A 20,606-nucleotide genomic window follows, 5' to 3' on the forward strand; every position below is an offset into this window, starting at 1 on the left:
AGTGCATTTTATGGACAACTATATAGATCAGACCAAAATGAGGGACAAATGAGGAAAGAGAGACTTTGTTACAATTCAGGGATAGTCCCTCGAAATCAAGGGCAATTGGTAGCTATAGTATGTGGTGAACACTAGCACATTATGACAAAAACCTGCAGGGGCCCATTAAAAATAAAACAATGTTTACTACTGCTGAAGGGAATGGTAGGCATAGGGTTGCCACCTCAACCCTTTAAACCAGGACATGTCAATTACACAGGTTCTGAGGCTGATTAAAGCAGCATTCCACCCATTATTTAAATTTACTTGTATCCAAATAGCCATCCGCAGTGCATTTCTAATTAGATAATATATTATTATTTTTTTAATTGTCTAAATACCTTATTTTTATCTGTGTACACGGCACTTCTGGACCTGGCCATCTAGGCAATGTCATAAGGAGATTCCCATGGGCTCTTGGGATATCGGTGTCATCTATCCCAGGAGTCCATGGGAATCGCCTAATGAAGAAACTGCGCCATGCAGCGTCATTACTGCACAGGTGCTAGATCGGAAGGCGCATGCTGGGTAGCCAGCTGCACCACCCCCCCGGAAATAAACAAGCGGGCTTCAGATGCCCACAACCTCAATGGCCCCTGCCTGCTTCAGTAAGATTTTATTGATTTAAAAGAATGAAGAAACAAATTAACATTTTTTGAATTGTAAAGTAGAAGCTCTAACGATCCCAATGAAGCATTTGAAAAAAAAAAATTGTATTATGGAGACTGGAACTCCCTTTTAAGGTGATAATTAACCAGTTTATGACCGTCCCCGCCGCAGATGTACTGTGGCAGGCAGCCGCTCCCAGGTAAATTGTCATACATGTACGACGCTCGCTCTCAGGAGGCTAGGGGGCGAGCACGCGCGGCCGGTGCGCTCCCGCTAGTCAGCAGGAGGGAAGCCGATGCAGCAAGCAGGCAGCTCCAATTGCCGACTAACACGCGCAATCTTTCCCCGCTGAGAGAGCGGTCAGCTGTTGTAAACACAGCTGACTGTTCTTCTCCCTGGAATGATCATAGAGCCCATGTGATCCTTCTATATAGGATCGCAAGTCTCTATGGTGATTTCAGAAGCCACGCCCCCCACAGTTAGAATCACTACCCTAGGCTCACATTTAACCCCTTGATCACCCACAATGTTAACCCCTTCCCTGCCAATGTCATTACAGTAACAGTGCATATTTTTAGCACTAATTACTGTAGTAATGTCACTGGTCCCCCCAAAAGTGTAAAAAAATATCAGTCAGGGGCCCGATCTGTCCACCGCAATGTCGCAGTCCCGCCAAAAATCGCAGATTGCAGCCATTACTAGTAAAAAAAAAAATAATGACAAATCTTTGCCATAGTTATAACTTTTGTGCGATCACCTTTGCGCAAACTAATCAAAATACGCTTATTGCGCCTTTTTTTTGCCAAAAACATGTAGCAGAAAACAAATTGGCCTAAAATGTTAAATTTGATTTTTACATTTTCTTTTTTTTGAAAACGTCACATAAAAGAATGTGAAAAATTGTTTTTTTTCTTCAAAATTGTCGCTATTTTGTGTATAGCGCAAAACATAAAAATCGCACAGGTGATCAAATACCACCAGAAGAAAGCTCTATTTGTGGGGGGGAGAACATCAATTTGATTTGTAAAACAGCATCACACAATTGTCCGTTAAAATAACACAGTGCTGAATCGCAAAGTATGGCCTGGTCAGGAAGGGGGCAAATCCTAAACTCACTTTAGTGAGTTATCTGCATTAAAATAGCCTCAGAACCTGGTTTAAATGGATGAGGTAGCAACCCTAGGTAGGCATATCTACTTACACATTTACCTCACAGCACATCTATTCCAAATGGATTCCGAGACAAAACTGGACTTCAGATAACATCGTAGCGCACATTAAAATTGGCAGAGGCTAAAACGCCCGTTATTTTGGTGACTAAAACTATCTATAGCATACTAAAAAAAGAAAACCTCCATTACACTAACACATCAGAGAACAAAGAGCACAGCAAAGCGCGCTAAAACCAAGGCAGGATGAGGGGGGCGGGTTTCCGTTTCAAAGACTAGCCCAGCCAATCCGTAAAGGAGAAACGTTTTTTACCGATGACATCACCGCAGCCCGATAGCGACCCGACCAATGTGTGTGAGACACAGAAGAGAAGTTGGGCTTTCCCGCATAAATAGTCTCCTCACGGCGCGCTGCCTCCTTAGTAGTTTCTAGTATCGCTGCCTTCCCCCAGTCTCCTCCCTACACAGAGCTCCGAGTACGCGGAAGGTTACATTCTCTCACTTCTGTATCCGTGCGCGAGGCGGTGCAAAGAAAGGAAGAGAGCTCTAGCGGCCGCCATTTTAGGTTGCTCCGTTCGCTGCAGCTACTAAAGGAATTGGCTTCTGCCATTTCCTTTTTTTCCTCCCCCCTCTCTCTGAACTCGTTCCTTTAAAATGGATATGTCAGGGGGTGGCGTGATTAGGGGGCCGGCGGGTAACAACGACTGTCGGATATACGTGGGGAACCTGCCGCCAGACATCCGCACCAAGGACATAGAGGACGTGTTCTACAAGTACGGCGCCATCCGAGACATCGACCTGAAGAACCGGCGAGGAGGCCCACCATTTGCTTTCGTGGAATTCGAGGACCCCAGGTATTTAGGCGGCTCTCTTGTTCCACCATACCCGTGCATGCACTACTATGTGTGCGCCGCGCTGGGCCTACTTCCTCAGATAGCAAACGGGCACGTTTGGCGGCCGTGCAGCCATGAGTACATGCGGCGCTCGTGCAGTGTTTTCTAGCGCCCCCTAGTGGCGGAGGCGGTCTGGACCGCGTGGCTTTAACGGTGCGGTCTTTGTTTGCTGGGCGGCCGTGTCTGTACCGTGCTTTCACTTTGAAGGCTTCAGCCGTAGCACAAAGACCAGGATCGTTATTTAGCCATGATTTTAGTTTATTGGGCTTATCGTGAAAAGAAAAATCTTTAGGATCCTTATCCTGATGTTGAGATTGGTGGATTAGGCGAATATATACCAGTGCAGGTAGCCAGGCAGTATTTAGCGTAGGTTCACACTGAGGCCAGTTTATCAAATCGTACTTGTGTGATTTTAAACAGGCATTTTTTAGGTCCGATTCCAGGGGCGATTTGACAGACATCTGTGCTGGTTCCTTGAAATCGCCCCTGAAGTCACCAAAAGTAGTTCAGAAACTAACTGGATTCTGTGGCGCCATTGCTGGCAATAGGCTCTGATTTAACATATCAAATTGGTCCAATAGGAGCGTAGGATTTATTCTGGCAGGCTGTGTAATGCCAAAACAATTCAGACCCCGTTCAGACAGGGGCGACACGACCTGTGAAGTGCACAGCGACCTCGGCGCGACTTGCACGTACTTCATATCATTGAAGTCAATGCAAGTCGCCTCCAGGTCGCCCCATAGTACAGGACCCTTTTTCTAAGTCGGAGCGACTTGTGTCGCTCCTATTAGAACGGGTCCTGTGCTAATCAATGGCAGGCAACCCACCGCGACTTGTCAGGCTACCAAGTCACGCTAGTGTGAATGGGGTCTCAGTGTGAGACTCTACTCAACTTTGATACAATAAATTAATTGGTTAGATCCCTGGTGCCCAATATGCAGCCCTTTGGTATATTGTATGATGTATGCCCTGCCCCTCCACCTCAGTCTGTAGTGGGAACATGGATTAGAGTAATTGCATAGATCTCTACCAGCCTCATGTTTGTTTCCATTTCATATTGTGGTCTTTGGCATATCCCCAGCCAACAATGTAGCATGTCCACACACACTTATCCATGAAGTCCATATTCCCATCGCACACCTTCCTAGAAATAGGCACATATGTTGTGGGTGCTGAAGCGATCATCAGCTGGACAGTGGATCTATCGCAGGTACATACATATTCGCTAGCATCCCATGGATCTTGCAAAAGCAGTCCGAAAGCTTTTTATTGCAGAGATCATCACATTAGAAACAGTGCAATGTTTTGGAGTCGCGCAGGACCCCTTTGTCAGGCATGTGATGAAGTGGTCCTGAGTGACTGAAACGTTTCACTGTTTCTGATGTGATCTGCTCTGCAATAAAAAGCTTTTGGACTGCTTTTGCAAGATCCAAGGTATGCTGGCGAATATGTATGTACACACACTGATCCACACTTTCTTTATTAGGTATGCAGTCTTCACAAATGATTATATATATATATATATATGTGGGGCCCTTTATAGATGGAATATTATGTGTGGCCCTTTGATGATGTCAGTGGCCACATTTGGGACCCCCTTTAGCTCATAAGTTGACAACCACTGGCTACAGCTCCTTTTCACAGGTGTGCAATTTGGGACTGCAAAGTCCCATGACTAGTCGAATTCCATGATTTCCAATGAGTACTGTTCATATCTGTGCGACTTCAAGTTGCAACGACTTCAAAGTAGTCCCTGCACTACTTTGGTCTGACTTTGATGCGTTTTGAGGTCCATATGCATTGCTTCAAGTCCAGGAGAAAAGCAGCAAAAAAAATTGCGCGACTTTTAGGCTGCACGCGTGTGAAAGGAGCATAAGGCGTATATTGTACAATTTTCTTCCAGCTCCTTTACATTTACCTTCACCTGTGGTGCAAGGCTCTGCCTGATTGCATACAAAATGAAAGTGTTTAGGTTTGACCTCATGTGATTTTGGTAAATCTAAAAGAAAAATGTATAATGTAAGGGCAGTGTTTGGATTAAGGCCTAAAAGGGCTTCTGCAAAATCTACCAGTGGAGACCCTTCCTAGAAAGGTTAAATGCTTGTTTTGGTAGGGGGAGGGACATTTACTTGCCTTAGGCATCATTTACACCACAGGGTGATTATATGCGTAATTGCATAGTACAATTGAATTGAGGAGGCCAACCCACATTCCAGAACACCAGAAAGCAGCCTGCGGGGGAGCAAGGAGTATAGCTTTGTTCACATTGGATGGGTGCGTGTTTTGCCGACACAGATGGATGCATGTGTTGTGTGCCCCCCCCCCCCCCCCCTCATTGGCAGTCCCATTGTGTGTTGGGATGCAGCAGGCTGTATGGATAAATCTGCTGGTCCCAGTGTAACATCTTTGAGGGTGTACAACCCCACACAGTTACTGTATCCCAGTAGACGAGACTGCTGCAATGGATGCACTTAACATCTGCTTCTCTGTGCAAGCAGAACATGGCCCTGCATGTGTATTTTCCCAGAGTGAATGAAGCTCTTCTCAGCAAAGTACTTTCCACTGTTTTGGAATGTGAGTAGGCCTCATTACTACAGGTGTACAATACAAGACTGCTGGAACCTGCATTGCATGCGATGTTGGAAAACTGTGATCGCCAGGTAGCAAAGTGAAGCTGCTATGGGGAACCAGTTGCAAAAACTCAACACGTGTAGGCAGTGTTTGCTAGCAGTGCTTTTATAAGAAAATTTTTGCTCTCAATCTTACAAATCTAATTTTTAAGTGTGTTTTTTTTTTTTAAACGCTGTGCATGTCCTGTACTTAACAAGCATGACCATTTTTTTCCCTAAACCCCCCCCCCCCCCCCCAAAAAAAAAATCAAAGATGCACTTCACACTCCTTTAGCTGCTTTTGGGGGCCACCATCTGTTTGACTGGCGTGTGCCAGTTTGGAGTCCGGCAGTATATCTTTGGACGGGGGGGGGGTGGGGGATTTCCATGCATGCGCAGAAACAATGTTTGGTACATAAAAAGGCAGGGATGAGAATGTATTTTATATTTTTTTTTTTTTGTGGGTGAAGATTCCCTTATAAAACTACAGCTATGCAAACAAAGTTTATTTTATTTTTTTCTTTCAGGGATGCTGAAGATGCTGTGTATGGAAGAGATGGCTATGATTATGATGGCTATCGTCTACGTGTAGAGTTTCCAAGAAGTGGCAGAGGAGCTGGTGGAAGGGGTGGTGGTGGTGGAGGAGGAGGAGGAGGAGGTGGTGGTGGTGGTGGAGGCGGAGGCGGTGGTGGTGGTGGAGGAGCTCCTCGTGGAAGATATGGGCCTCCATCTAGGCGTTCAGAATATAGAGTAGTAGTATCAGGTAAGTGTAATCTACGGCTTGTTTAATGCTCTTGTATGCCTTAGTGCAAAATAGGACCCTTTAGGCTACGAAAATGCATAAAGTTTTTAAGCTAATAGCTTTTAGGCCAGTCTTTTTTTTTTTTTTCCTCTTTTCTTTCCCCAGGGCAAATGTGTTCATTCCTCAAACTCTGTCCAAAACAAACACCTTATGTGTTGGCTTGAATAAAAGGTTTGCTTAAAGTGGTTGTTAAGCCACTTGTATAAAATGATGTAATCCCCTCTGTAATAACACTAAGTGCTCCTGTGCCTGTGTTTTTAAAAAAAATATGTAGATCTGTACCTAAATCCGAGCGTCTCATGGAACTCTGCTGACTCCTCACATCTCTCCTCTCCTCGGCTGACAGTTCCTGTGGGCGGCCCGAGCACTGCAGCTGACGTCAGCCTGGGAGGAGGAGAAGAGATTAAAGAGAGAGCTGAGCGGTCACATGATTGCTGGGAGCCTATTAGATTTAGGTACGGATTGCATATTTTTTCTGTAACACAGGAACAGGTGCAGTTAAGTGTTCTATTACAGAGGGGATTAGATCATTTCAAATTGAGCAGGAGGGAAGGGGATGGGCACTGACGAGCAGACAGATGGGGAGAGGACGACAGTGGATGGCTGCGGATGACAGACACATATGCTGACCATGGCTCAGCAGCCATGATACACCATGGTCAGTGTATAGGGAAGAGGGCAGAAACTGTCAGGATCAGCCAGGTTTTTTAGGTGTTACAGGGGGCCAAATGACAACACAAGCACTGTGCTTTAAGGGAACAGGATCTTCCTTTTTCTGGTAACAAACGCTTTAAGACGTGCCTCTAGGCTTCAGTTTCCTGGATTGTATTTGCTTTTTTTACAAATGCACAGAGTTTATGGACCCCTCATTAGTTAACCTGCAAACCTAATTTCAGCACCTTTTTTCTTTTAAATGTAGGTAAGCAGTTTGCTAGCATGCATACAACACAGGCTAGTAAATTATTATTTTTTTAGGATGATTGGGGTTTTAATTGCTAACCAGCAATGGGTATATCTCCAGAGAAGCCACAGATAGCAGATCAGTTAAAGTAGAACTAAAGACAAACTGCCTTTTTAATAAGAGTAAGGGGAGGGTTATAGCCCGTGTCAAATTTTTTTTTTTTTTTTTTGTCCATAGTACACCGATTATAAATGCTGCTAAGGAGTTTTTGTCTTTAAAACCATGTTCCATAAAAACTGGCTACAGTAGGGATTGAATGCTTTAGTTTGTTTGGGCAACCTATGATGTGCTGTTAAAGTTGTAATATAAATGAGTTTTTGAAAAACTTATACAATTGTCTGAGCTTACATTTTTTGATTTAAGTTGAGTGAGCACTAGAGCTGCACGATTAATCGTTTGGGAATCACAATCTCTATCTCGAATTTCTGTGATTCGGAGGGATGGCAAGGGAAGCCTTCAGCCACGGCGGAGCCAGTCTGGAACGCAAATGGCGCTGCCGATACAGAAATTGATGTCAGCAGTGAGACAACTTGATGCCACCACATCCACCGATGGGCTGTACCTTCAGAGGCCCCGGGGACACTGCACTGACTCCATCCCTCTCTTAGCTTGGCATGGTGAATGATCTTTCCAGCATGTAAGGGGTAATCTGGCGGGGGGGGGGGGGGGCAATCCTTGAGAGAGAGAAAAAAATTAAATATATATTATAATGAATGAGGTGTGGGTGGGTGTGTGCGTGTGTGTATGATATAATCTCTTTCAAATGGTTAATAAAATCTATATTTAAAATAAAGATTTTGAGAATCGTGATCTTCATTCTAAGCAAAAAAAAATTGTGATTCTTGTTTTTGCCAGAATCGTGCAGCCCTACTGAACACAATAATAAAAAAGAAGAAAAATCTTCATAGGATTTTTAAAGTGATATTAAAGTCTCAGTTTATTTAACCACTTAAGCCCTGGAAGATTTTACCCCCTTCCTGACCAGGCCCTATTTTGCGATACGGCACTGCTTGACTTTAATGGACAATTGCGCGGTCCTGCAATGCTGTACCTAAATCTGCTACATATGTTTGGTAAAAAAAATCGTAAGAAGCATATTTTGATTGGTTTGCGCAAAAGTTATTGCGTTTACTAAGGGAAAATTTTTTGTCTTTTTTTTTTTTTTTTTTTTTTTTTGCGGGACTGCGGCGGGCAGATAGGACCCTTGACTGACATTTTTGACACTTTTGGGAGTACCAGTGACATTACTACAGTAATCAGTGCTATACATATGCACAGTTACTGTAAAAATTACACTGGCGGGGAACATCCAGGGGTTAAGTGTGTCCCTAGGGGCGTGCTTCTAACTGTAAAGGGGCGTGGCTAGTGGTGTAACAGACATACAATCCTACATAGCAGGACCGTATGATCTCTGTTCTTACACAAGGGAGAATGACAGACGGCTTTGTTTACATCAGCCGCCTGCCTTACTCCCTTGCACCGGACGATCGCGAGTGACCGGCGGACATCGGGTCTGCCGGTCACGCGCACGGGGGCGGGCGGGAGCGTGCCTCCGGCGGCTCGCGCTCGCCCCCTAGAGCCTCACAGGCTAGCGACGTAGTCCTACGTTGCTTTGCCTGTGAAGGGCTGACTGCCGCAGTAAATATACTGTGGGCGGTCGGCAAGTGGTTAATTTAAAAATGACAACCATGTAAACTTACCGGGTCTGTGCAGTGGTTTTGCACTGAGCAGCCCAGATCCTCCTCTTCTCTCTTCGGAGCCCCTGGCCCCTTCCTCCTGTTGAGTGCCACCACAGCAGGCAGCTTGCTACGGGGGCACCCGAGCCACCTCTTTGTCCATTCAGACATGGAGACTCGGTTCATCTCTGCCCCCTCTACTCTTTGAGTCACTAACTTTGATTAACAGCAGCGGGAGCCAGTGGCACTGCTATCTGGCAATGAGGCGGGAGAGTCAGCCGAGTCTGTCCTGCATCATCGCTGGATCGAGATGGGTTTGGGTAAGTATTAGGGGGAGCTGTTGCAGTTTTTTATCTTAATGCATAGAATGAAACCTGACTTTACTACAACTTAAAAACCCCCTCCCACTTTATCCAAAACAAAGGACATTTTTACAAGAGTTTTTTTTTTGTTTTAACCAGTGTTAACCTCCTCTTGTCTTTAATTTTAGGACTTCCTCCAAGTGGAAGCTGGCAGGATCTGAAGGATCACATGCGTGAAGCAGGTGATGTATGTTACGCTGATGTTTATCGAGATGGTACTGGTGTCGTGGAGTTTGTGCGAAAAGAAGATATGACCTATGCAGTGCGGAAACTGGATAACACTAAATTTAGGTCACATGAGGTAAATATAATTGTCTGCTTTCCTTCTACCATTACTGCATGGTTGTTAATGGGGTTATTATTCTTGTGGGTTTAAAGGTAAGATTGTCTAGGCTTCTTCAATAACAATGGATTTCCATCACCTTCAGAGTATTTCATCTTGCCTGAAATGCATAGCTGTTTAAGCTTGGCTTGTTCAATCCCAGGTTCTATCTGTTTAATAGGGAGAAACTGCCTACATTCGTGTAAAAGTCGATGGTCCGAGAAGCCCAAGCTATGGAAGATCGCGTTCTCGCAGTCGTAGTCGTAGCAGAAGCCGTAGTAGAAGCAACAGTCGCAGCCGCAGCTACTCTCCAAGAAGAAGCCGAGGATCCCCTCGCTACTCTCCCCGTCACAGCAGATCTCGTTCCCGTACATAGATAAAAGTGATTCTTCTTTTGTAGCCCCTCATGTTGTATACAGTTACTTTATTCAGTACTTTTTTAATTCACTGTTTTATTAAAGTTTTGAAGTGCTAAGCCTTCTGTGTAGAATAGTAAGGCTAATGCTTACACCAGTATCTTCCTTTTCCATTCCTTCATGCCCCAAAAGTGTATTTAGGAGTAGTAGGTATAATTTCACAAGTCGACCAGCCTCTCTTCAGAAGCACCAGTGTTGTGGTGTGTTGTCTGCAATGTGTGGTGGGGATTTGGGGTGGTTGTGGTATAAATATTAACTTTTTTTCTTCTTTCATTTGTGGGGAAATCTTGTTTTACCTTGCTTTTCATGTGTCTTTCTGTAGACATATCTGAAGAGATGGATTATGGAGGACATTTCAATCATTTTAGGATTTTCAGATGGAGGCTTGAGGAGGATCAGATCAAAAATGGAGGCCATGGTATGACTCCAAGTGCTATTGTGAGACAAATTGGCAGTATTGAATTTATGCTATAAGTATTATAAAAGCAAGATCTTGGATTGCTCTTTAAACTAATAAAGTGCTTGTAGGATAAAGTCTGCCACGATACTTGTTTTGTGGGCCTCTCAACTTGTTTACAGTATAATATCAATACTGCTAACTGCATGTCCTCTCTGTGACTGGTAAACATTGCTATTGTGTTTTTTTTATTTTATTTTTTTTATTTGTCAGAATTAAATAGATTTCAAAACCAGATGTTTGTAGACTATTGTTCAAGGGCAGTTTTTTTGTGCTTAAAACTAATAGGCTTGTTAGGTTGCAGCGCTTCCTTTTGCCACTCATTACACCTTTTTTAAAGATTTTGGTTATTCAATCTATCTTACAGTAAAATCTTTGCCATATTCTTGTAATACACCACATCAATATTTAAGTGTTGGAACAGCAAAGAAAAGCAACATGTGATTTGGGGAGGTACATGCTACTTTAGCTTCCCTTAGGTTGTATTGTAAGCCTTCAACTTAGGTGATGCCTGACTTGTTTCCCTCTTGTGGCCACTTTGGGTAATTGCCTATTAGGATGGCTCCATCAAAAATTAGATTAAGTGCATACACAATGTAAGGTTAAAGCTGTTGCTTTTCAGTTGAGCTCCTTGCTGGATCCTTGATGTCGGGGGGGGGGGGGGGGGGTTCTGCATATCAGTGCGTTTCCTGTGCTCTGCAACACAGGACCATAATGCACAAACTAGCTAACGTATTCTATGCATCAGGATATTGCGCCCACTTTTTTTTTTTTTGTTTATATAATAGTTAATGGCAATGCATTGAAAAAAATGTTTCACTAGTGCTTTTTACAGGTCCAAAGACCACGGATCACTCTCCCCTCTGCTGCCCTTACAGTGCGCTGAGGGCAGCAATCTGCCAGCAGCTTGCTGAGAGGCTGAGCCAACTACCAGTTCAGTCAATCTGGGTGGATCCCGACTATAAAGTAGGAATCTATACACAGTCTGGACTGGCTGAGTGCTATTGGCCGACGGCAGGTTTTAGCCCACTGTCGGCTAAAAACCAGTCCCAGGAGTGCAAAACTAACTAACTACTCCTGTGATCCATAGAAGTTGAGCCAAAATGACTTTGGCCATAATTCTTGCTACTAGCTCCCTTCTGCCAGTGTGGGTGCTATAGTGCAGTGATCCTGGCCCTGTTAGGTACATGTCAGTGACTATTTGTGCTCCAATCCTGATAAATCTGTGTGTGGAGCCTAAAACTTTTAACCTTATGGGTAAAATTGGTACCTCGGCAGCCTAATAATGACCGTTTTAAATAATTGGCTGCTGAAGCGTTAGTAATTCTGTTCGATTAGCTTCAAGGTTCATACACCTGGTACGCTGCTTGGCTGGGCAACACCATTATATATTTTCAGCTATGCAGAGTTGCTATGTTCTATACGAATTAGACTCTAAATACAGCTATAGAATTTGGCTGATATAGTTCATATATATGGAATTCACTGTACATTTTAGCACTTTTCTTGCAAGCTAAATAGATGTATTTCCATGCATGAGGGTATTGCAGTGCCTTTACTTCACAGGTTAAGGGACCAGGTAGAATGTTTGTTTATATAAGGCAGAACCTACATCACCTAATTTTAGATGCTGGAAGCCAAACTTAGTCCTGAATTATGACTTTTATTACAGAAGACATGCTTGGTCTGTTCTGTAATGAAGGCTTCTTGCGTTGCTCTTTACAAGATACTTTAGAATGTAAATGCTTAGCTGGATGTACAATCTCTGCCCATCTTGGTGCTGCAATGAATGAAATCCTGCACATATGCCTGGGAGTTTTTATCATTCTATTGCATGCAATTAGAATGACTGAGGACCCAGAAAAGGGGGGCGTTGTCTATGCCAGTTAGAGAGCTTGCAGATGACTCTTCATGGCAGGCAACTATTGATGTGTTTTAGTTCTGCTTTAAGTTTGATGGAGTTATCCTGAGGAAAAAATGACTAAAAGGGCAACTTGAAAGGCCACCTGGTTCTTTGCTTACAGTAGCTTTACTTTAATTGTAATACACAGCAGGACTTACTAGCTTTTGTGATCTCTTCACTCATTTATGTATTTTAGATGGGTAGTGAAATATTTCTAACTGTTTGGACAGTTCATTTGCATTAGATGTCACATCATATTACTGGGTAGGTTTTAGGGCATTCTTTAAAATGTGGGTAATGCAGTCATGTCCCAAATTTTTAAGTGGTGTGTATGACGGTAATGCACAACATTTGGAACTTTCCACTTGTATAGAATATGCAAATAGACCATAATAGAACATTGGCCAGAAAGGCACTAGTGATGCTTTATAACAGACAATGCTAGTTATATAAACCCATTTATGACTGTTTTAATGGTGGTGTGTGTAACCAAGCCATTGCAAAAGGCCCACCAACTCTAAACACGTGTTTGCAGTCAATCCCCAATTAATATGATCTAGTATTATGACAGTCTGAGGTACTACATGTGTTTAACAGCTGAAGCATCAAATATGAAACTACACTAGTTTAAGTGGTCTATGAAATAGGTTGTTGTGCAACTTTATCTTTACATCTGTTTAGGGCTTTGAGTTCAGGTGCTTAACACATCTGGAATGCCTTACAAAGTAGCATTATCTGGCCTAAAGAACTATTACATTTAATTAGCATTGTTGCTGTTTTTGTGCTTCCCCGATATGTGGGTATAACAAAAATATTAAAAGTTAAATCCTCCCCCTGGGTTGGTGTCAAATGGGTGCTTTTTATTACCACAGTTGTCAGACAATAAAAACTGACAAGCTTCTCCTGTCCGTCATGGGGGGGGTCTATGGGGAAGCACTTTATTGGTCAGATATTTAGTCAGAAATGCAGTCTGCATCTACAGCAAATCACCTGTTGACCCTTGGGTGGCATGCTGGTTTTCTCTATATGTTCCCACTATGGTGTATTGGGGGAAGCGCACTGTGGATGTAAATTTCATTGTGAAAAGCGCTTCTGTGACACCAGTCTGTATCAGTCATGATTTAAACTAATAAGATTTCTTTTCTTTTAGTATTTTAATGATATAACCATTCAATTAGACTTTTTTTGGGAAATGTAATCGTTATATGTGCATACACTTTTTTATTTTTTTCTCTTTTTGTTTTGTTAGTCTGCACACATAACTGATCAGTTCCCAGAAACCTGTTTTGATAATATCTAACTCTGCCTCTTTTTTTTTTGATTTTGCTGGTTATAAAGGTTTGGATTGGAGAGGGCTCACTGGATCCCAATCCTGGAGCTGTGGATCATTGGATTCAAATCATAGGAAGGAGTGAATAGGATAGGGATGAATTGCCAAGATTCATGGAGCGGGATCAGATAACAAGAACATAGGAGTGGATTCCTGCCCCATCTAAACCCCATTCGTGTGGAATGTTTTTTTTCCTATTCATCCAATTGGCTATTGTATAGATTTTTTTTTTCTTTTTTTTTTTTTTCTTTTTGTATACAAGTGGAGCGCTTAGGATGCCAGAAGGAGTTGCAAGTTTTTTCTTTTTGTAAAAAATCAAAGAGGAGACAAGAGGCACGCTGGAGCCATCCCCTGGGAAGGATACAGCACCAATAGATGGTAATTAAAAGGGATAATGGGAGGGATGAATTGAAATTAGTAAATTTATATCAAATTTGAAGGGGTTGGGTTTTAAAAAAATTATCTAGGATTTCAATTGGCCTGTGAGGATTTTGCTGCTGAATAATAAATAAATAAAAAGTTAATTGGTTCCTGTGTGGCTTCTTGGCTAGGATGGCCCTCAGATATCCAATCTCTACAGGTAAGGATCTCCATCTGCTGCTGACACAATGTCTTGTTGATCTGTATTAATGTAGCATGATCATCTTAATCTGTTCATTAATACTATTACACATTTTTATTGGTAGATTGTTACACTGGTAAGTTTCTAAAGGATCAGTACTAAATACCAATACCACATAACCTTTTAAAGCTAAACTTGAGTCGGCTGGAAAAAAAAATGCACAATTCAGTAATTCCTCCTAGACACCCCCACCTTTTTGTTCCTCTATGCTATACCTCAAGTCCCCTAAAGCCATGCAACTAGTCATTGCTTCTCTGCTGTTGTCTGAAATGAACAATTGTTGGCCTTCCACTGTACAGGAGGATGTTAAGGGCCTACCCACATGCTGAGAAATAAGCCAACATATTTCACCTTGGTCTAGTAGAAATTGATCTAATATCTCTGTGTAGGTGCATTATTCCCCCAGCTGACTAGAGTTCAGCTTTAAGTGAACGTAAGAGAAAGTTAACTTCTCTTAGTTGAGCATTTTAAGGTGGACTAACAAATACTTGCCTTCCCTTGTCTGGAGCTGCGTACTTGGCTAAATCCAAAGGCAGCGGCTTCAGGGGCTTGTTTACATCCCAGTACCGTGTCTGCAGTGGAGCATCTGTATAATTTGCCCAATGCAGCCATATAAGACTTGTGGTGTTGGATGTAAACTGTCCTTGGGGCCTGTAGCTGTTGAATCGATGCAAGTACAGTATCTCACAAAAGGGAGTACACATCGAACATTTTTGTAAATATTTTATTATCTTTTCATGTGACAACACTGAAGAAATTACATTTGTAAAGTAGTGAGTGTACAGCTTGTATAGCAGTGTCAGTTTGCTGTCCCCTCAAAGTAACTTGACGCACAGCCATTAATCTCTAAACTGCTGGCAACAAAAGTGAGTACACCCCTAAGTGAAAATTGGGCCCACCATGTCAATTTTTGTGGCCACCATTATTTTCCAGCACTGCCCTAACCCTCTTGGGCATGGAGTGCACCAGAGCTTCACAGGTTGACATTGGACTCCTCTTCCACTCCTCCATGATGACGGTGGATGAGAGACCTTGCGCTACTCCACCTTCCTTTTGAGCATGCCCCACATATGACCAATAGGGTTTAGGTCTGAAGACATGTTTGGCCAGTCCATCACCTTTTACCCTCAGCTTCTTTAGCAAGGCAGTTGTCGAGGTGTGTTTGGGGGTCGCTATGTTGGAATACTGCCCTGCAGCCCAGTATCTGAAGGGAGGGGATCATGCTCAGTACATGCTGACATTCATGGTTCTCTCAATGAACGGTATAGCTCCTCAGGGCCGGCAGCACTCATGCAGCCCTAGACCATGATACTCCCACCACCATGCTTGACTGTAGGAAAGACACACTTGTCTTTGTAATCCTCACCTGGTTGCCGCCACACAAGCTCGACACCATCTGAACCAAATAAGTTTATCTTGGTCTCATCAGACCATAGGACATGGTTCCAGTTATCCATGTCCTTAGTCTGCTTGTCTTCAGCAAACTGCAGGCCTTCTTGCGCATCATGTTTAAAAGGGGCTTCCTTCTGGGACGACAGCCATGCAGACCAATTTGATGCAGTGTGCGGCGTATGTTTGGAGCACTGACAGGCTGACCGCCACCCACCCCCGTCAACCTCTGCAGCAATGTTGGCAGCACTCATGTCTATTTCCCAAAGACAACCTCTGGATATGACACTGATCACATGCACTCAACTTCTTTGGTGGACCATGGCAAGGCCTGTTCTGAGTGGAATCTGTCCTGTTAACCGCTGTATGGTCTTGGCCACCATGCTGCAGCTCATTTTCAGGGTCTAGGCCAGTGATGGCGAACCTTGGCACTCCACATGTTTTGGAACTACTTTTCCCATGATGCTCAACTACACTGCAGAGTGCATGAGCATCAAGGGAAATGTAGTTCCAAAACATCTGGGGTGCCAAGGTTTTCCATCTTTATGGAGAGCAACAATTCTTTTTTTTCAGGTCCTCAGAGTTCTTTGCCATGAGGTGCCATGTTAAACTTCCAGTGACCAGTATGAGAATGAGAGCGATAACACCAAATTTACAACACCTGAGACCTTGTAACACTATTGAGTTTCATGGCATCGGGGAAGGAAATGGCTTATTGGGTCCAATTTGGACATTTTCACTTAGGGGTGTACTCCCTTTTGTTGCCTGTGGTTTAGACATTAATTGCTGTGTGTTGAGTTATTTTGAGGGGGCAGCAAATTTACACTGTTATACAAGCTGTACACTCACTACTTTACATAGCAGCAAAGTGTAATTTCTTCAGTGTTGTCACATGAAAAGATAGAATACAATATTTACAAAAATGTGAGGGGTTTTCCTACTTTTGTGATATACTGTATGTAGCTCTGGAGCTGTTGGTTCACCTTAAAAGGGTGAACAGTATCAGTGCCCTTATTCTTCAAGATTGAGATTTCAAGCCCTCCTTTTCCCATTGTGTATATTTAAATAGAATCTCATGTTTTTTATCTTTTTGCACTAGTTTCTTAATTTCCTGCACATCAGCATTTGAATTGGAACAGAAAGGGACAGCACTTTCTGTGCAGACTTGTGCAGAGAATGATTGCACGCATGCAGAGATGACCGCCATCTGTGGGCTGCCCTTTCACTATTTTATCTGCGTTAACCAAACTGGTTTACTTTAGCTGTGATTGGCAATCAAGTTCACCCATTTTTGTATTTAGAACTCCATATTTCATAATTTGCATTCCTCACACTTTCACCATCGATGTGTTCCACATCTGTGATCAGGTGACACATTGGGGATTGTCAAGAAATTTGGATTTTTTTTTTTTTTTATTATTATTTAGGGTTAACTCTAAACTGATGAAATGTAAGACTTTTTAACTGTTTTTTGAATATTGAAATTCTTCCTTTTACAGGTTCATGCAGTTTAAAAGTGATTGAAAACAATCACCTTGTAAAACAGCCCATTTAGTTTAAAATAGAAATGAAAGGAAAAACATTTTTGTATAGATATTAAAACACATTTATAAATACCTTTTTTTTTTTTTCCCTTTTGTTTTTAGAAGTGATCACATTCACTCTGTTCTCAGCTGCTTGGGAGAGGAGAAGCAGCAGCACACTGAGCTTCCCAGTGAATGGCTGTGCAGCGGGGGGGTGTCAGGACAAGTTTGATCATTGGAGGAGAGTACACTGTTCTTAGCATAGCTAGAGGACTGACCACTGTGTGTTCTCCTGCTTAGTGTATTCAGTTTTTAATAGGAAAGCAGAGGGGATTGGCAGGAACACCAGGGATTTTACATAAAGGAAGTAAAACAAAGAGAACAGGATACTTTCTCATACAAGTACATGGTACAACAGGCACATATCAGAAATAAGAAGTGTTGGGGGTAACATGATTTAAGACTAGACATATTTGGTATTTTGTCGGCGCAACCTTGCTTTGTACGGAGTACACACTGCACCAACCAGTGGTAACTCAAAGCAGGAGTGTAAGCATTGAGTTAAGACTCCATGGGCCCTGGGAGCACAAATAGTTTTAAAAGTAATCTCAGCTGTTGAAATTTATAGAAAAACTGTTAATGCATATGCTAACCACTTGTCACCCACCCACTGTCAAATGATGGCGGAGTGGTGCGGCTCTCGTTCTGGGATGACATCCTATGAAAGCGCCCCAGAGCGGGCTCTCTCGTGCGTCTGCAGTGTGGTGATCATGGCTGCACCGTGTTGCTAGGACATGGCACGACCCCTATCTTGGTAAAGAGCCAATGATGTGGCTCTTTACCCATGTTATCGGCTGTGTCAAATCACAGCCAGTCACATGTAAATTAGGAAGTGCCGTTTATCGGCTCTCCTCGCCTCACACTGTTAGTGTGTGGCGAGGAGAGCCGATCAGCGGCTCCTCAAAGAGGAGTGTAGGACAGGTAATCAGGGCCCAGATTACAGAAAAGTAAAAAAAAATCAGTGCCCATAGTACTACCAGTCAGTGTCTGCTCATCTGTGCTGCCTATCCATGTGCCATATTAGTACCTCCTCATCAGTGAAGGAGAAAAATTACTTATTTTCAAAATTTACTGACCGAAAATAAGAAAAACGTTTTTGTTTTTTTTTTTTTTTACAAATTTTCTTTTTTTGTTTAGTAAGAAATAAAAAACCCAGCAGTGATTAAATACCACCAAAAGAAAGCTATTTGTAAAAAAAAATTAATATGGGTGCAGTGTAGCATGACTGCGCAATTGTCATTCAAAGTGTGACGGCGCTGAAAGCTGGAATTGGCCTGGGCAGGAAGGGGGTGAAAGGGCCCTGTATTGATGTGGCTAATATCTGTTTAGGTTTTATTTTTTTAAAATTAATTTAATGTCACTTTAACAAACACCAAGCTGGTCCCAAAATGTACAGCAGGAATCTCACCTTTTAGACCCCTCTCTCTGCATTTACAAAGCACAGCAGTTGCGCTTTGTGAATGGCAAAGCAGAGGGAGGGGTGAAGGCAATTCTAGCCCAGGAAAATTAGAGAGTTGAAAACCAGCAAAATGTAGCCAGGTCTGATGCATTTATTTTTATATCTCCGGTTCTATTGTATTTGTTGTATTATTGCTGTAATTCGTTTTGATCCTTTTCTGTCTGTTCATGGATCAAGAAAAAAATAGCATGTAGATTTTACAGTTGCAGTGTTGTATCTGATTTCCTTTCTAGCAAGGATGGTTCTGGGGCATACAGTGCCATTTCAGAAAATCTGTCATAGTAAATGCCCAGAAAGAAATGTGTGATTTGGCCAACTGATAATCCCATTGGACCAGTTAACCATGCACAAAACCAGGATGAGAGTACAAGTAGTAATGTACGTGAGAAATGTATGCTAATTTTGCAGGTGTTGCATTTTGAACCTAAGGGTTCATGCAGAAAGACCTAAATCATGAGAATCTGGCATATTTCTGCACCTGGTTGTCACAGGTGTTTACATACAGCTGCTGCCAGCACCCTCTAAAAATCAATGATGGAGGCTGTGTCTCTATGGCTGTGACCACACATTCCAGTGGTTATATGAATACATGGAAAGTTGGGTGGCTTAGGACATTGAGCCTGTGTTCAGGGCTGAATATCTATCCCTGTATACATGCAACTGCTTAGATTTCAGCCTGTCATTTATTAGTACTGCTGTATACAAACAATTGTGCCAGCTGCGTTCAGAAATACACTGCATTCTGGTGCTGTATGCACGTCTGGGCCCTGACCGTTTTATTAAATTCAAAGTGTAAACATTACAAGATCATATACACATTACATCAATGTATCCATGTTGCTTGTACTCATTTGAAAATGACAGAACTCGTTTGTAATTGTCACTGCATTCACTGTTTCCTCTTTCATTAGTGCTCTTTGAACACACCACAGCGTGCGTGCTCCCGACCAAAAAATCTATACCTGTCTCCCTATTCTGTGTTCAACACACAAAGGCAGCATACAGAGGGTACAGATGAAAAGGGCCATACATCTGCCCACCTGCAAATGATGGACAGCACATCCTTCACTGCACATACCTTGCTGTAAAATTCCAAAAGTACTCAGAAATGATTTACAGCTATAGCTGTAATGTCACCAGAAAAGGTTTTACCCTGTTATTCCATCAGTGTAGCATACCTTTTAATGCCCCTGTGGACCTCAATATATTTGGCCGCATGAAATGCACATTGGCTAAATTGCTAGAGGTACGTGTACATAACAATATTGATAGTAAAAAGGAACATAATGTCCCAGAACATTTTTGGAAACATTCTGGGTACCCTACCTAAACTTCCTGCCAATTCAAAAATTAGCACATTTTCCAACAAGCTAATTGGACTGTAGTTGATCAATAGATTGATGTGTACAACCAGCCTGCCCTTACATGAATCGAGATTCAGCCAGTCCCTGCTGAACCGACTGTCAATGCATATATAGCCAGCTTTACTTATATACACATGTGCAGTGGGAAAGAGCTGCATCCCAGCAGGGAAATTGTGGGTACACACTATATTCAATTACTCATGTTTGTGCTCCCTGCCTATAAGCTGTATGGAACACCGATAACGAGGCAGACTGATGATGAGGAAAGCTTTACAAAGGTACTTAAAGTGGTTGTAAAGGCAGAAGGTTTATTTATCTTAATGCGTTAAGATAAAAAAAAAAAAAAAAAACCTGTGCAGCAGCCCCCCTAATCCTTGCATGAGCCCATGTTGATCCAGTGATGTTGCATGAGAGACTTGGCTGTACAGGACTCTCCCTCTTGATTGGCTGAGATAGCAGCGGCCGCCATTTGTTCCAGCTCCTGTCAATCAAACTCAGTATGCCAGTGAGGGGCCCTAGCCACGGCTCTGTATCTGAATGGAGGCTCAGCTCGGGTGCCCCATAGCAAGATTCTTGCTGTGGGGGCAGGAGGGAGGGGCCAGGAGCGCTGAAGAGGAGGATCTTGGCAGCTCCGAAAAACC

At 42.8% G+C, this 20,606-nt stretch overlaps 1 protein-coding gene across 2 annotated transcripts; it reads left to right on the forward strand.

Annotated features, from left to right (window-relative positions):
- Positions 1-2,109: 2,109 nt before the first annotated feature.
- SRSF1 (serine and arginine rich splicing factor 1) lies at positions 2,110-14,072 on the forward strand. 2 transcript variants are annotated; one of them, XM_082244631.1, is made up of 5 exons: positions 2,110-2,671; positions 5,847-6,082; positions 9,249-9,421; positions 10,181-10,276; positions 13,557-14,072. In XM_082244631.1, exons 1-5 carry the CDS (start codon positions 2,472-2,474, stop codon positions 13,635-13,637), a joined length of 786 nt encoding a protein of 261 aa, XP_082100757.1. In that variant the 5' UTR covers positions 2,110-2,471; the 3' UTR covers positions 13,638-14,072. The 2 variants fall into 2 exon arrangements, with proteins under 2 accessions (XP_082100757.1, XP_082100756.1); XM_082244630.1 differs by lacking the exons at positions 10,181-10,276; positions 13,557-14,072 and adding an exon at positions 9,624-9,917 and having other exon boundaries at positions 2,163-2,671.
- The last annotated feature ends 6,534 nt before the right edge of the window (positions 14,073-20,606 follow it).

The sequence above is a fragment of the Pelophylax lessonae genome (genome assembly GCF_965119305.1).
Source record: "Pelophylax lessonae genome assembly, chromosome: 2".
NCBI classification, from domain to species: Eukaryota; Metazoa; Chordata; class Amphibia; order Anura; family Ranidae; genus Pelophylax; species Pelophylax lessonae.